The 17525-nt window shown below is 34.2% G+C and overlaps 2 protein-coding genes across 2 annotated transcripts in view; both read right to left on the minus strand.

The window, feature by feature from the left end:
• Positions 1–17525, minus strand: part of LOC120352904 (transcription initiation factor TFIID subunit 10-like) — a 207195-nt gene that overhangs the window by 95623 nt on the left and 94047 nt on the right. The window lies entirely within an intron of this gene.
• Positions 2006–17525, minus strand: part of LOC111059331 (E3 ubiquitin-protein ligase ariadne-1) — a 35601-nt gene continuing 20081 nt past the window's right edge. Inside the window, exons 6-11 of the mRNA XM_039435217.1 lie at positions 17111–17332; positions 15942–16072; positions 13143–13347; positions 9977–10090; positions 7740–7852; positions 2006–4215 (exon numbers count right to left, since the gene is read on the minus strand). Of these exons, the coding sequence (XP_039291151.1) occupies positions 4077–4215; positions 7740–7852; positions 9977–10090; positions 13143–13347; positions 15942–16072; positions 17111–17332 (924 nt within the window). The 3' untranslated portion in view covers positions 2006–4076. The remainder of the gene's footprint in view (positions 4216–7739; positions 7853–9976; positions 10091–13142; positions 13348–15941; positions 16073–17110; positions 17333–17525) is intronic.

Here is a 17525-nt window from a genome sequence, read left to right on the forward strand (position 1 = left end):
AGGCTATATTTGCAGTAGCAGAAGTCATCGGGGTGATTTGCAGCATTTAATTTGGATTTTCGTTTAATAATAATGGTTAATTCATTAGAATTCGAATAAATGCAATATCTCAGTAATTTCCATCTGGAATTTTGGTTTGGTGAATCAAAATGACACCTTCAAGGATGTGTGGCAACTCACAATAAAATGATAACAAATCACATCTGAGAATAAATTTTTAATTCAGATTTTTGAAAAGATTTCTAAACCAATTGATCAGAAATTGATACAATATAAAATCATCATATCCCGGAACTAGGTTCCTTTACAATAAAATTTAAAGCTTCAAATTTTGGTGAAAATAAAAGTATTTTCAACTTGCAATGAAAATAATAAAATGACTAACATTGACAACACATCTGAAAAAGTAATAGGAATATTGGAAGTATAACCTTTAAAATATACACTCTGAGGATTACAGGAGATTTGCGGGTTTTTCAAGCTTTGAAGGTCAACACACAACAGCCAATAAGTAATATCTTCTTATAATAGTATTACAATGATCAAAACTATTCGTTTTTGAACTAGCTTTCCGAAACGGGGCGTAGTCATAGTTCACGTTTAAATTCAATTTTGAAATCTAGAAAATCGAGCACAAAATAAAATAAAGAGAAATTAGTGTAGAGTTTCAGATATTTTGAACTATTTAAGAATGTTTAATTTCGTCAAGGAAAAACGCTTCCAATTATAGAAATGAGAAAATCATAAAATAATAAATCACAAAAAATCCTAAATAATAAATCACAAAAAAATTATGCATTTTTAATGATGTATACTCTGGTAATTATTCTATACTATTAAACGAGCAACTTCTGTTTATATGTTTGTATTCCACCGGATCTCGAAAACGGCTCTAACGATTCTCACGGAATTCAGAACATAGTAGATTTATAATATAAAGATTCGATTGCACTAGGTCTCATCTCTGGGAAAACTCGCTGAAGGACATTAAAAGGATAATTATTATTCACCCTTAGAAAAAAAGCTGATAACAATTATTTCGTCGTCTGTTGATGATGGAAGTGAATGAGCGAGTTCATGTGTGTGGGACTGTGTCAAAATTATGACTCAGAACTTTTGTAATCATTCAATCAGGTACTTAGTGTCGGTTGCAAAAAAGCCGGGTTATTTTTAATCCTAATTGATTAGAACCATCTTTTTGAAATGGTCTTCTCTGATTTGGTTTACGAGAAGTTAATCAGGATTAAAATTTAACAGACTTTTGTGCAACTGGGCCTTTGTAAGGGAAATTTTTGCATTCCTCTGGGAATTAATCTCAATTCACTGTGATTAGATAGAACATTTCTGTATGAGCTATAAATATTATTATAATTTCTACATCCTAATAAATTTTTTATGCTTTTGTACTCCAGAGCGAAGCTCGGTCCCCGATATTACAGATTATTATAAAAAACTACGACTACGCCCCGTTTCGAAAAGACAATTTTTTAACTCCAGCTGTTTAAAGTCTAGAACTTAGCTAAATCCCGAGCTCGGAAACCGGCCCTTGAAGAATAACTGATTAGTTTAAACTAAACTATAGAAAATAGCTTTTCAACTACGTTAAACACAAACCACGATTACTTGTTGATAAGGTCGCATTCATTCTAATGTGTTTCATTCCTGGTTTAAACGAACTCTCTCAGTTCAATGCGGGTTTAAACGAACTTTCTCAGTCTAAGCCGAACTGATGCATATGGGTCTAATAATACCAAACTGAAATTTTAGCCAGTTAATGAAGCCTGAAAACTTTAGAAAACTGATATCAATTTCTACAGTTATTAAGAACAGTGTGATATTTGTGATAATTAAGTTACATGACACTGCATTAATCGTTCAGTTCTACTCAAAGTATAGAATCATAATCTGTTAAAGAGCTTTTTACATCACGGATTTTTTAAATTAGGCTATTTAAAGTTGCAAGGATAGACTTCCAATAAACCAAGCAGATTACTTTCAGGAAAAGTTGAAGGCTCATGCATAGAAGAAATGTTCAAGAGATTCTTCCATAGAATATTGCTAATATAAAAAAGAAGATAGTTATATTACAGCATCATGGAAGCTTCCAGGCCTATAGTGAGGTCCACGTTATAATAGCAGTGGAGAAGGATGGAGAACTACGTTGACGATCCACCATCTTGTCAATGCCTTCTATAGACGGTAGCTGATACAGGTTTCTCGTTTAAAAATAATAAATCATCTTTTATTAAGCAAGAGACTATATTTTCAATAATTTCATAATTAAGATGGAATATTTTGTTAATTATTAATTCTACATTGTTAAAAGACGATCTGGCAACAGAGCAAAGATAGCGCTATCCACTTTGTTGAATGATAGACAAGGATAGCAATACCATTGCTAATCAAACACTTCCATTATAACGTGGACCTCACTATAGCTATTCTACAAGTGCCTTACTTACATAATCAAGTTTCCACATTATTTGTTCTTATTCAAAATATTAATTACACCTTTGTACAAGATTCATTAACAAAAACAACTGCGAACTCCATAGTGATTTTATGGTATATTTTTAAATAATAAATTATGGTACTATTTTTTATATATATATTATAAACCAAAACCTGGACAAAATATCGTCAATTTTACAGTTTACAACCAAATAAATATAATATATTTATATTTGCAAATTTGCATAATTTAGGGATAAAAATGATTATATCATACATTGATATGATTTTCACACAACAAGTTCAAAGTATTTCCAAATCGATTTCAAGTAGATTGTAAAACAGAGAATGATTAGTACCAAAAAATATTTTAAAAACAAGTAGTTTCAGTAGTTTGAAGTTTTTTCATGGACGATTGATTTTAAAATGTTGATGCATATTTTTTTGTAAAATGTTGAAAATTAGTTATAGTTATTTGGATGATCTAGCAAGATGTCTAGAAAGCAAAAATTTTAAATTTCCGTGAAAATGGGATGATTTTGAAAAAAAATAGATTTTTGAAATTATATTACAGGTAGACATCACAATATAACGAAGAAGTTTATCTGATCAATTTCTAGCAAAGATAAATATTTAGTCTTGAAATTTAGAAAAATAAAACTACTATAAAACAAAAACGTCTTATATCTAGGAGCAAATAAAAAAAAAATAGGAGAAAATTAAACTGTAGAGTTTAATGGAAATTCCTTACTACCTTGCATAGGATTCCAGATCCCTCTCCAAAGCACGCATAACCACTAGCTCCGTAAACAAAGCAATTCTGGTGACGTCAGCACAGGTAGGGCTACTCACCACCTCCTACACCAATATAAACACTAACTCACTTTTGTTGAATTCAGCTGATCTATATCAGCTAATGGTTTTATTGGTGTAGAAACCCTACCTGTGGTGACGTCACCAGAATGCACTACGGCTTTGTTTACGGAGGTAAACTGAGTTTACACCAAAGTTAATAGCTTAATCCTTATAGATTCTATTATATTGAACAAAACTTATCATACACATGATGAACATATGTGTTTGTCAAGTTTCGTTCAATCTAATAGAATCTACTGTATAAGGATTAAGTTATCAACATTTTGTTAACAGTTATGGTGTAAACGAAGCTTTAGTGGCATAACTCGACAAATAATTTAGTCGCATTCAATCAAACAATTTCCATCATAGAACACTTTATAAAACTATCGCAGCCATTAACTATTAATCTAAATAATATATATTTTTTATCAATTTTTATCTACAACATTCTTCGAAATTATTACCGACACTAATATCATACAATATTCGTTCTCTCAATTAATTATAAATAATAAATATATATTTATACTCATATCTGACGTATATTCTATAATATTGTTCATTCATTCTCTATCGAATAATTATAATAATCATCATAGCCATCACAATCAACCATTTTATTTAGCAAAAATTCGAAAAGATAGATTAGTAGGAGTTTTTTTTTCAGTAGTAACAACGTGTTTTCATGAGTGAAATGTGTGTATGTGTGTTTGCATAAGTAAAATTATATGATCATGGAGTTACTGGCTTGATAATAATTGGAACGATTAATTCAAAATGGAAGGCTTATCAATGACGGGAAGGCGCACAACGATTTTCGAGTCCGACTCATTGTAATCCCACCAGTCTTTCTCGTAGCCTTCGTGGACATGCTCCAACAGCACTTTACGTCTACTCTCACAATACCTGCAATCATCACAAAAGCAAATATTGAATTGAATTTATTGACAAAAATCACAAATACAAATTTGTACAATATAACTTAACTTAACTTAACGTTAATATAAATTAACATTTTGTACATATACAAATTACCAGAGTATACAACATTGAACGACGTGTACAGGGTGAGTAATATTGAACTTCCCGGTTTTGGAAGGGCGTTGCACGAAGAAGAGGAGGAGCAGAAGGGTGGGGATGGTGTCATTAGACGTGACATGACATGCAGTTTTAGTGTGAGCAATGACTTTGTTAGGACAGCATCGTGCGTTCATAGTTGAAGAGTTTATTAAAAATGGCGACTCCGTGATCACAACACAGCGTGCGTACCGTTTACATTTTGCTATTGGTCGACGTGATCCCATTCCCATTGGACCAACAATCAGAAATTGGGTATTCAATTTTAGAGCAACATCATCAGCATTAAAAACAAGACTACACGGCCGAATTAGGACATCAAAAACAGCGGAAAACGTGGATAGAGTGCGGGCTTCAATTCAACAATCCCCTCGGCGTTCTGTTCGGAAGCATGCCGCTTCACTAGGATTATCTTTCAGTAGTGTCCGCAGAATACTGCATATACACCTTACATTTCACCCATGCAAGATTCAGGTAGTGCAAGAATTAACAGTTTGAGACTTAAGACACACGAACGAATTTATGCCGCGACATTCAGCAGATCCCCCGCACTACTGTTTTGATCTTCAGTGATGAGGCACATTTTCACCTCGCCGAAACTGTTAACAAACAGAATTTTCGATACTGTGCTGAGAATAACCCAGGAAACCTACACGAACGACCACTCCACAGCCCTCGTGTGACAGTGTGGTTCACGTCGACCAATAGCTAAATGTAAACGGAACGCACGCTGTGTTGTGATCAGGGAGCCGCTATTTTTAATAAACTCTTCAACTACGAACGCACGATGTTGACCCGACCAAGCCATTGCTCACACTAAAACTGCATGTCATGGCGCGTCCAATGACACCATCCCCACCCTTCTGCTCCTTTTCTTCGTGCAACGCCCTTCCAAAACCGGAAAGTTCAATATGACTCACCCTGTATAAGAATTTTTTGTGATTCATTATTTAGCTAGCTGAAATAAAAAAAATCAAAATCCATTTATTGCCAAAGACAAATTTACTATTTGTATAGGTCACGTCATAAAAAATTACATATCATTACATATAATCATACCACATAGAAACAACAAGAAATCATCACTTCGATGTCTTAAAAATTCTTCATACTGAAGGCAAAATATTCATAAATAGAATAAAAACAGTTTCTTATTAGAAGATCCTTAATTTTAAGTTTATATTCACTCACTAGTAAACCTCTTATTTGTAACGAGGCTGATTTACACAGTGCCAGTCGGCTTGCTAGTTGAGGTAGCCAGTCACTGGATGCCAACGAGTGGCACTGTGTAAACGGCTCACGCCAGTAACTGGAGAAGCCAGCAAGCCAAGGACGAGCCAGCAGCTGGCAGTTCCAGCAAATATAATATTTTTGTTTTACTGGCGCGCCAGCTTCATGTCAGCCTCATCACAGCTTTATACTCTTGCGGGTCAATGAAGCTCTTGAATAATCAATCAAATTTATTTCCTCAAAAAAAATACATTCACAGAAACAGAAATATTACATTAGTCTATGAAGAAATATCTCCCTGCAAAGGTAAAAACCTGAGCGCAGGAAGGAGTCTATATAAATTCTGATCACAACAAAGCAGCAAGAAGGCGAACTATTCTAAGCAAAAACAATGCATAAACTATTTTGATTATCTTTCTTATGTGAAATATATTTCTCTCTCTTATAATTGTCTCTGATGCCCCCAAAGTCTTGTTGTCCATCCATTCTCGTATCCACATTTCTTGTTCTTTCCTCTGTTCGTGGGTAAATATTTCCAAAAGTTCTTCACACAAAACCATAGATATTCCACGCACACACTTTTGAACGGCAACTCTGTGTGGCGTTTCTGCCATTTGTTTGAAAAACCAAGATCTGCACTACTTTTACATAAACCACGCTCGCTGTGGAACTGCACCAACACATCCGACTTGTTCCAGTAGCTGGCAACGTGTAAACAGGGTACCGCTTTTCAGCTGGCATGCCAGTCGCCGCTTGCCAGTGACCTTCCAGTCAATATACAAATTATAAAACATAATTGCACAAGCTCTAAAACTAATATGAGTAGATTTGTACCGACAATATTCGTTTCACCTATTTCTTGCGTTGTGCGAATGAACATCAAAATGACTAAAATCTGTGAGATATTACTTTAAACACAGCTCTTTCTTGAAGACAGAGAGGTCCGATGCTCTATCCTCCACTAATCACTCCCACCACCTAGCAGAATTCCAACACTCCCCTCCAGCTATTGCCTGGCATTGTTCCAAAATCGTTTACTGGTCAGCAGGTATATTGGTTTGTGTGATTACGGAGATGTGTACATCACAAGAACGTCAAGCGAAATGACATGGCGCATCCAAATGTGCGCAGGATGTCCGTCTCTGTCTATGCTACAAACTGTGGAAGGAGAAATGGGTTTCTCCTCTTCATGTTAAAAGTAATATCTCACAGACTTTAGAGAATGAGAGCAAATTAGTCTTAACAAATAATAAACATTAGAAAATAAAAATACACGGCAAACACATGATTCTCAATCTAACAAATAGTGGTTTGCAGTGCGTAAGGGGAGGAACATTACACATGGTTCTTATTGATCTTTTTTGTAACATAAAAATTGAATAGCAATCACTACAATTGGCCCATAATATAGAATTCATTGCATGCAATTACTACAGTTTCTCAATTGATTCATTCATAATATCAGCTGAGGCTATTTGGAAGCTATCACACAGACCGCTGCCTTCATGCACTGACACATGATTTCGACTGGTTAATATACAACATAATTCACAACTTCTACATTAACAAACTGATATGGGTTGAGATATCAATGTGCGTCAATCATACATTTCTCTTGGAAATCTGTATATACTAGGCCCGGTTGCACAAAAGTCGGTTAAATTTTAACCGTGATTAATTTCACGAGAACCTATCAGAGAAGGCCTTTTTGATAAGACGGCTTCTGTGATTGTTTCTCGTGGAAGGTGGAATTAATCACGATTCACGATTAAAATTTAACTGGCTTTTTTGCAACCGGCACCAAGTATTCATATACTCTTGGAACTTAGTATTGGAATCATGTATCACATGACCACCTTCTCATTTAAAAAATGAATTTGGATTCATAAGAGGGTCAAAGATGTTGAAGCGACACAGTAATTTTTCCTATCAAATAGGATCCCCAATGAAACCTACTGTCAAATTATTCTTGTAGAAGAGATATTTAGCTGTTTCCATGATAATTCTCACCAACTCTGAATAATTAAAAGTTGCCGGTTTCAAAGATTACAATACAACAGTTCAGGAGCGAGTTTTCCAACCCAGGGGGTCACTAGTTTATAATGAATATTTATTTTACTCACCTGTACTTGTCCTGTACTTTTTGCTTTATATCGGCCAAATTTTCGGATGTTATTTCTCGTTCTAAATATTCAGATAGCTTTTCGGTAGCACTTTCTAGGTCTTTCTGGTTATCCTGAAACGAAAAACCAACACCATGTCATTTCCATCCATTCACTGTTATTTCTATGGTAAGATTCAAGTTATAAAGTCAGCTTCTACGTTTTGTCATAATGTAGAAACCCTTGGGATAGTATGGTGAAAATACAAAAGGCTTTTTCAAGACCGTTAACATACTGATTCTGGTGATCCAGAATTGGTTGTTCCTGAAGAATTGATTCTTCAGGACTGAGTTCATATCTCACTCCCACACACTTTCATTATCAACAGACGACGAAATTCTCAGCTGTTTTTCCAAGAATGAATTATCCTTTTAGGGCCGGATTCCGAGCTCGGGATTTAGCTAAGTCCTAGACTTTAAACAGCTGGTGTCAGAAAATTGGCTTTCCAAAACGGGGCGTAGTCGCAGCTTTTATAACAGTAGTTGTAGTTTTTATTTTCTCATTTCTATAATTGGAAACGTCTTTCCTTGATGAAATTAGACATTCCTAAATAATTCAAAATAGCTGAAACTTTACACTATTTTTTCTTCATTTTATTTTGTGTTCAATTTTCTAGTTTTTCGAAATTTAATTCAAACGTGACTATGACAATGACTGCGACTACGCCCCGTTTTGGTAAACCAATTTTCTGACTCCAGCTGTTTAAAGTGTAGGACTTAGCTAAATCCCAAGCTCGGAAACCGGGCCTTAATGTCCTTCAGCGAGTTTTCCCAGGCATTACTTGGTGGAATCGAATTTTTATATTATAAACCTACTATGTTCCAAATTTCGTGAGAATCGTTAGAGCCGTTTTCGAGATCCGGTGACACACAGACATATAAACAGGAATTGCTCGTTTAAAAGTATAGGATAGAGACAGAGATAGAAGACAGAAGGTTTGTCACTAATCTATTGTATTCAAGTTGACATAGGAGTGGGGGAACTGCAGCCGTGACGTAGGTTGTAGTACAGAGTAGGCAAAATATCGCATTCTTCGGATATATGTTATATAAGTGTTTCGGATGAACACGTTAAACCGTCGGTCCCGGCTGCCTAAAAAACAGTCGTTAAGTCATGATCAGTTGCGACCTGGAAACTCTGACACCAGACCTGAGCCAGCCAGGTCACTCGATAACGATATTATTATCGCATTCTTGAGAATCATATGGTGACGTATAATCAAATTATACAACACAAACATTTTCTGACATACAAGCTTTATGTTTCAGCTTTACAATAATTATCAAAACATTTATACAATAAATGAAGAATAATACAAGCATTTTGCAATTGAAGAGCAAAATCCTAAGCTCCTAACGTAGCCTTTCAAACCATTAAGGTTTCTTCATCTTCTAGGTCGTGTTTATATTTTATAGTTTATAGTTTGGCTATACGTCAGCTCCCCGTCGTTCGGGGATGAGATATTTTGATTTTCGTAGTACAGTTGTAGAACATGTGATCGATACCATGTGTTCAGTTGCATTTAGGCCTATATTATGGATGCAATGCATCGGATTTATCCGGATCGGTTTATGGGTTTATTGTAATGCATTTATTTATTTTTTACTTATAATTTCTACAGAGTAGCACTGATTGGGAGAGAAAAACTAAGGATACTCCTTGTACTATTTCTCTCCCAAATTTAGATAACAAGTCCAAAATAGGGTTATGGTTTCACTTTTCTAAAATTTAGACCATTTTCACTAAAAAACAACGGAAACTAAGAATTTTAAATCTTGACGGTTGAATTATCATTGGTTTATCAAGATTGTTTTATGGGTTAATCTGAAATTATAACAGTATAAAATTGTCTACTAACGCTTTTGCAGCTTATTAACTTTTTCATGTCACGTTTTTAGTTAACTACATTTTATTCATACAAGTTGAATGAACTTAAAATTGGTATATTTAACTACATCATTAGAATCGATGATTCATTCGCTATAAGTACAGAGAATTATAAAGTTCTAGATCAGTCTTACGGGGATTAAACGACGATGTATTTGAAGCTACAGTGAATAAACTGTATGCTCAGTGTGGTTACTCTATTACTTCCTTACTACACGTGACGTCACGCTGGCGTTCCCCCCACCACTTTGAATCTTACACCTGTGAGTGTTCAACCTTCTGTCTACTAAGGTTGGGATAAAGAGACTCACCTCAAATAACACTGACTGATTGTTCTTGCGTAAGTAGTAGGCGAACACATAAGTGTACATCAACGTTTGCCGACATTGGCATAAAATATCAACAGCTTTCTTTAGAAATTGCACCTGCAACAAATAATCGAAACATTAGTCATTCGCCATTTTTTCCGGCATCTTGAATTGAATTTCTTATTGTCGGATCCTCATGGTATGAGGACCTTAAGTTTAAAATTTCAAGTCAATCGGTTGATTAGTAATGGAGTTATAGTGTTCACAGACATAAACACATTCACACACACACACACACACACACACACACACACACACACACACACACACACACACACACACACACACACACACACACACACACACACACACATACACACACAGACCAATACCCAAAAATCATGTTTTTGGACTTAGGGGACATTGAAACGTATAGAAAACTTGAAATTAGGGTACCTTAATTTTTTTTGGAAAGCAATACTTTCCTTACCTATGGTAATAGGGCAAGGAAAGTAAAAAGAACACATAGTCCAGATATTTCATCTGTAGAACAGCTGTTTTGACGACTTTTAAAAAAATCAACTCAAAGGAAAAAGTACTCTGAAAACATTTATAGATTTTATATATTTAGATATTAAAACATTTAAATATTTAAAACATTAGATATTTAAAACATTTAGATTTTTATAGATATTTTTTATATATAAACAATAATAGAGTAGTCTTATTGTAGTTTCAAATATGTTGCCGCCAATCGTCATTATGTTATTCCCCTAAATTATTCTCGTTTTTAAGAATAAGGCTTACAGTTCAATGAGCAAGGAAAGTTGTCTGAGTCTACCACACCAGATTTTTTCTTTTCCGATCATTGTATTGTTTGTGCTTACCTAATGAATGAATAAAAAAATGAGAAATCATTCAAGAGCCGCAATAACAAGTATCTGATCTTAGTTATGAAAGCAAAGTTTTCAATCAAATTATGAAAAAACATAATTTATTGTTGAATATAATTAATTTGACATGAAATTGATTATTTTATCAAGGAAATGAAAACTTATATTCGATCAAATTGAATGGGATGAATTGAGTAACAGTTGTGTACTCTCAGTGGCAAAATGGAGTCAACTCGGTAACGTTGGCATCCTATCTTTCTTCACTGTCATTATAACGTGGGCATTACTATAGTTTTGCACCATTCAGGTGACATGGATCAAGCATGTTCCATTTACCTTGTTCTCAGAACGAAACCATTGTTAGATGAGGGATGACCGACCTCGATCCAGGACATGTCGGCTATTTATTGCCGTGTTCTGTTATTTAATGGGGATCCATGCATTAAATTGCAAGGGCTTTTGAGAAATTCGAATCATCCTGGAGAATTGATATAGTCAATTTACCATTGACAATATGATTTCAAAGTGACGTTCCATGGGAACAAGTAGTTTTGCATCTTTCACGTGACATGGAACAATTTACCAGTTACCGTGTTCCAGAACGAACCCATTGTTAGACAGCTAGTAAACGACACACATCGGAAGAAATCAACTACAAAAGTGCGCGCCAAAAGCTTGAACCAGAGATTCTAAAGTGACGTTTCCATGGGAACAAGTATATTGAGGTCAACGTTATAATGGTAGTGGAGGAAGACAGGGTACCAACGTTGCCGACCCTCTGTCTTGTCAATGCCTTCTATAGACGGTAGCTGATACAGGTTGTTTATTGATGTATTATTAACTGTTCATTCCCGTTTAAAATAATCAACTATATTTTATTAAGCAAGCAATTATATTTTTCAATGATTTCATAATGAATTTTCATAATCAAGATTAAATATTTTGTTAATTATTAATTCTACATTGTTAAACGACGATCTGGCAACAGAGCAAAGCGAGAAAGAGATAGCGCTACCCGCTTTGTTGAATGACAAATATATAGTGAGGTCCACGTTATAATGGAGTGTACAATTGACAATACTGTTGCTGTCCTTTTCAATCATACAACAAAACAGATAGCGCTATCTCTCGCTAGCTTTGCAATGTTGTCAGTTTGCCAGAATATTTCATTTTTACTTTTATCAGTGACTGTAAAAAAGTAGACTAACAATTCTCAGCCGCCATTTTTTTTCTTCATTCTATCAAAATACTTTAGTACACAAGTCGTATAATTGAATTAAAATGTATTTTTGAAACAATGAAATAATTTTTAGACATTAGGGCCTACCGTATGAGAAACACAATTAAAAATACCTGAAATGACATTTTAAAACTTGATAACTAACCATCCTAGACTTTATCCATGCTTCAGTTAGGCTACACGTTTAGGTTAGATCTACTCTTACCGGTATAAATAATAATTGAAAGGTTATTTCAGAATTATTTCCAATGAAATTACTTATTTTAAAAAGGATTTCTATTTTTCTATGATTTTTGAAAGAAATTGGAATAGAATACCTAACAAATAACTTAATTTCTGTTATTTTGAAATTCAGATTGGTGTATCACAGGTTTTTAAATTAGCCGCCATTTCAGGTTTGTATAAAAATAAAAATCTGATCTCAGTTATGGAAGCAAATTTTTGAATCAAATTATGAAAAAATATATTTTCTTGATTAATTTGACATTGAATTGATTATTTTATTAAGGAAATAATAATTATTTTCAAATGAAATTTAATGGGATGAATTGAGTAACAGCTGTGTACAGTCAGTGGCAAAATTGAGAGACTTGGCAACGTTTTTCTCCTATCTTTCCTCACTGCCATTATAACGTGGACCTCACTATAGCTAATTAAACACTGCCATTATACTAGACTGTATTTATCCTACACGTTTAGGTTAGACCTACTCGTACCGGTATAAATAATAATTGAAAGGTTATCCTAGACTTTATCCATGCTTCAGTGAAAGAAATGAGTCTAGTCTTTCAAGTCTAGTATAGTGAGGATTGACCTCACTATAGACGGCAAGTTTGTAAAGCAGCCTTTGCTCATTTACGCAGCTAGTAAACGATACACTTTGGAGGAAATCAACTTCAAAAGTGCGCGCCAAAAGCTTGAACCAAATATTCTTAAAGTGGCGTTCCATGGGAACAAGTGGTTTTGCACCATTCACGTGACATGGAACAATTTACCAGTTACCGTGTTCCCAGAACGAACCGATTGTTAGACTGACCTCGATCCAGGACATGTTGTGCTGCTGCATCTCCTCCATCTTCTCCTTGACAGAGGCGTAGAGTTTGTGTTCGAACTTGAGCGACTGCATGTGGTTCATGTAGCGGTTGCAGTAGAACAGGTAGCGCTGCAGCGCAGCTCTTGACTTCTCCTGAGCTCCCCGTGCCACTTTCGCCTCTTCTTCATCGTACCGGTTGCAGTTGTACCTGTGCAGTTCAATCTTAGCATCAGTTATCTTTAATATAATAATGGAAAGAATTGGCTTATGTGGAATATGGCTAGTAGTTCTGTTAACAGTAGACCTCACGCAGTTTTCTCATCCACAAGTATCTGATGTCACCTGTTCTAGTTGATTCAGTTGAATCATAATTCACTCTTGAAAACTGTTATTCGTTTTCTCCAAGATCAAAAACTCACTTATGTTAATAAACTCAGTTCACGTTTGAATTTTTATCCCATATGGTAATTTCTCAACTATTTTAAAATTAATCTTTTTCAATCAAGAATATTATAGTTTCTTCAGCATTATTTAGTTCATTTAATCATTTTTTATTTTATCTTCAATCACCTATTAATTTTTTTTTTCAAATGTGAGAATATTGATACTGATGGGCACGCATCATAGAAAATATTGAAACCCTACCTTATAGAAATATACATGGCTAGACATTTGTGTAATGCATGCAATGAATAATCCACTTGTCAGCTGATTGATTATGAATAATTCTATTGATCCATAAACTTACTTTGATTTTATTTTGATCTTCAAAGTAGATGATATATAATAATAGTGATATCAGAGAATGGAGGAATTTCTTTTCTTTTCATATTATCCTTAGAATGCACAATTTAAAAAAACCTGGGGTATACATCGAAGTGCAGTTGAAAAAGGAATATTCCTGCCAAATCTCATAAAATTCTATCAACGCGTTTGGTCGTAATCGCGTTACATACAGACAGACAAAAGCAAATCCAGTTGAAACATAGACCTCACTACGTTCGGTCAATCATCACGTCTGAACTACTGGACTGATTAACTTGAAAATTTGCATATAGATTCTTAATCTACCGAGAATGGTTATATTATAGACCTATTTTAGATTCTTCAAGATTTCAGAAAATCAAGATTTCAGGTTGTCAAGTTTTCAATTGGACCCTGCGGAGCACGGGTTTACCTGCTAGTCTACAAATAATAAGAGAGAGTGAGGTTGTGTTTGTATCAAAACACGTCAACTACGATTGCATGCCGGAAAAACGGGAATGATTTACATCTCCAATGATTTACATCTCCAAATTTTGTACATCGATTTTAAAAATATCAATCTCGTGTACCTCGAAGCCCAAATTTCTGTTTTCCTTTTAGATTTTCAGAATTAATGTTCAAATTTCATTCATGGGACATGAATGCATATATCGTGTTAATATAGAACTATACTCTAGAGAGACTACCTCTTCGATGGTTGAAATTGGTAACTGAATTAATCACCAGTCCAATATTGAGGAAAGTTCTAAACAAGATTTGAGTTCTGTCACTTTATTAGGTTAGTACTTAGTACCAAGTTGAAGAGCTTATCCATTTACTATAATAAAGGAAAGAACTGGCTTATACACGTACGGGTGTAATATTACATTTTTTCTCACATTTGAATCGAATCTTCAATTCGAGATCTATGGAACTTTATAGTAAATATCAGAGTCATCAATAGACGGACAAACTTTTTGACGGAGAATTTATTATCGTAAATGTTTGTTGCATTGTTCCATGGTGTCACCGAGGCAGGGTTAACAAAATTACTAGATAAATGGTTTATTTAAATCGAGATATATATAAAAATTTAAAATAATAGTTTCAAAATAAAGTTTTATTGAGAACAGATGTAGAATGTGAATTCTAAACTTGTAAGTTATAATATTTTGGTGACGTGTCTGTAATGTTGGAGGCGTTGGCTCTCTGACTTGTAACTTAGGTTTTTTCCTGTTAGCCTCTCTAGAAAAATGGCTGGCTACGAGTGTTGTTGTAAAATTTTGCTCTGAATCATTTTCGTTTATTAATGTTTTAAATTGAGTTTTATACAAATTTTTGTTTTCTATTTTGTTAAGATATAGCTATTAGTGTTTTCAAGCCGATAGCCACTGTTTTTCAACTGTAAACTAGATAAGTATTTTAGTTCGTAGTTACTCTAATTAATTAGGCTTAAGATATAGTTCTTTGTGTATTTGTATAAATTCATCTGAAGATTATAAGTTCATTTGCTCTGAAAACTGGATTTATCATTCATAGGCGATAGATCCATTCACAATTTATCAAGAATCTATTTCATTGGAGCCGACAACTATCCTTAGGTTAATAGGTGGAATGCTATTCCAACCGATTTAAGGAAAAATTGGTAGCACGGCACGGGATAGGAAAATTATGTTAACGCATCATCACGTCTGAACTACTGGACTGATAAACTAGAAATTATGCATATAAATTCTTAATTAACCGAGGATGGTTCTAGGCCTACTTCAAACTCTTCAAGATTTCAGTTTTCAATTTGTCAAATTTTAAAATAGACCCTTACGGAAAATTTTGTGAACAACTACAAGACTTGACCTATTATGGACTATGTGTAACCTTTTCTAAATTTGGGAGAGGAATAGCAGGAGATTACCTTATTTTCTCTCTCTTTATATCATTTTGATGATGTACTTATTGTATGAATCAATCAATATATATATCAGCAAAATAATAACAAATTCTGCATAAATAGGTGAGAAACAAAACAGTAAGTTCCAAAATGAATAAATGATCACTGACCATGATGATCCATGAGGCTCCCATGGTCCAAGACACACCCAGCAGAATTCCGTTTTACAGTTCTGATTTTTACACACCATATGGTTACATCCGCCATCTTTTTCTATTGTGACATTGCACTTGGGGCATTCCTGGTTGTGAACAGAGCAAAAAATTACAATCAATAACAATATTGAAGAAAATTACAAAAAACGACATTATCAAATCAAATCAATTTATTTGCCATTTGAACAAAAACTATATAGAAATTTTGATAAGAGAAGCATATAACCTAGATTTCAAATAAATCACAAGTAAGATCAGAAATAAAACATACATACATAATAGTACAAAACTATATAAAAAAATCAAAACTTATCATCAATTTAATAAAATATTTCTCCTTTTAGGGCTGGTTTCCGAGCTAGGAATTTAATTATTAAGGAATTTATTCAAGTTTATTTATTTATTTATTTATTCATAGACAATAGAACAATGCAGGTAAAAACAACAGGCATTCGCCCAAAACTGTTTTGAATCTTAATTTGGAATACACTTAGGTAAAATAAAGCTCTAGACTTTGAACAGCTGGAGTCAGAAAATTGGCTTTCCGAAGCGGGGCATAGTTGTAGTCCACGTTCAAAATTAAATTTCGAAAAACTAGAAAATTGAACACGGAATAAAATAAAGAGAAAATAGTGTAAAGTTTCAGCTATTTTGAATTATTTAGGAATGTTTCATTTCGTCAAGGAAAAACGTTTCCAATTTTATAGAAATGAGAAAATAAAGATTGTCATGAAAACTGCGACTACGCCCCGTTTCGGAAAGCCAATTTTCTGATTCTAGCTGTCTAGAACTTAGCTAAATCCCGAGCTCGGAAACCGGTCCATAAAAAACACGTTTTCCTCAAATTTTTTGCTCTTTTGGCCTCATACTTTTTTAATATTATTGATGGAAAAAACCATGCTGCTTATGAGTTTGTAGACCATTAAATTCTGTGTGATAAAATTTAACGAATTAATGTGTAATTAAATTAATAAAACTGTAGAAAACGAGATAAAGATTGAGAAGGAAACTAAAATTTATATAATACAGATTATATAAGAGAAAAATGTCTCAACTATTCAATTCTCTATGAGAATTATGTGTAATTAAGTTGTGTGTAATTTGAATGAATAGAGTAGGCCTACCTTAGTGTTGGCCGCAATCCAGTTAGACGTTTCCGAGTCATCATCGCACTTCTTGATCCAGTGACGCAGCAGCCGACACTTGACCGGATCGTGCCACGACTCGCCGCACTGGAAGCAGAACACGTGCTGGCACCGACACTGCACCGGTCGTGCATCCACATAGTGTACGCGCACCGCGTTACTGCAGTCCGGCGACGGACACCAGCGTAACAGGCGGTTACACTGTAACAAACACCAACTCATTACAAATTTATTTTCCCCGCAAAATTCAACAATTACATAGTTTGCAATTTACCTTAGCTTTCTAGCGGAATGCGCGCTTATCATAATAAAGAGATAATAATTATTATCAATCAAAAATCCAATTTTTTTATTATTTCTATTAAAACTAGTCACTAAGACAAACCATTAATTT

This window comes from Nilaparvata lugens, chromosome 9 (assembly GCF_014356525.2).
Source record: "Nilaparvata lugens isolate BPH chromosome 9, ASM1435652v1, whole genome shotgun sequence".
NCBI classification, from domain to species: Eukaryota; Metazoa; Arthropoda; class Insecta; order Hemiptera; family Delphacidae; genus Nilaparvata; species Nilaparvata lugens.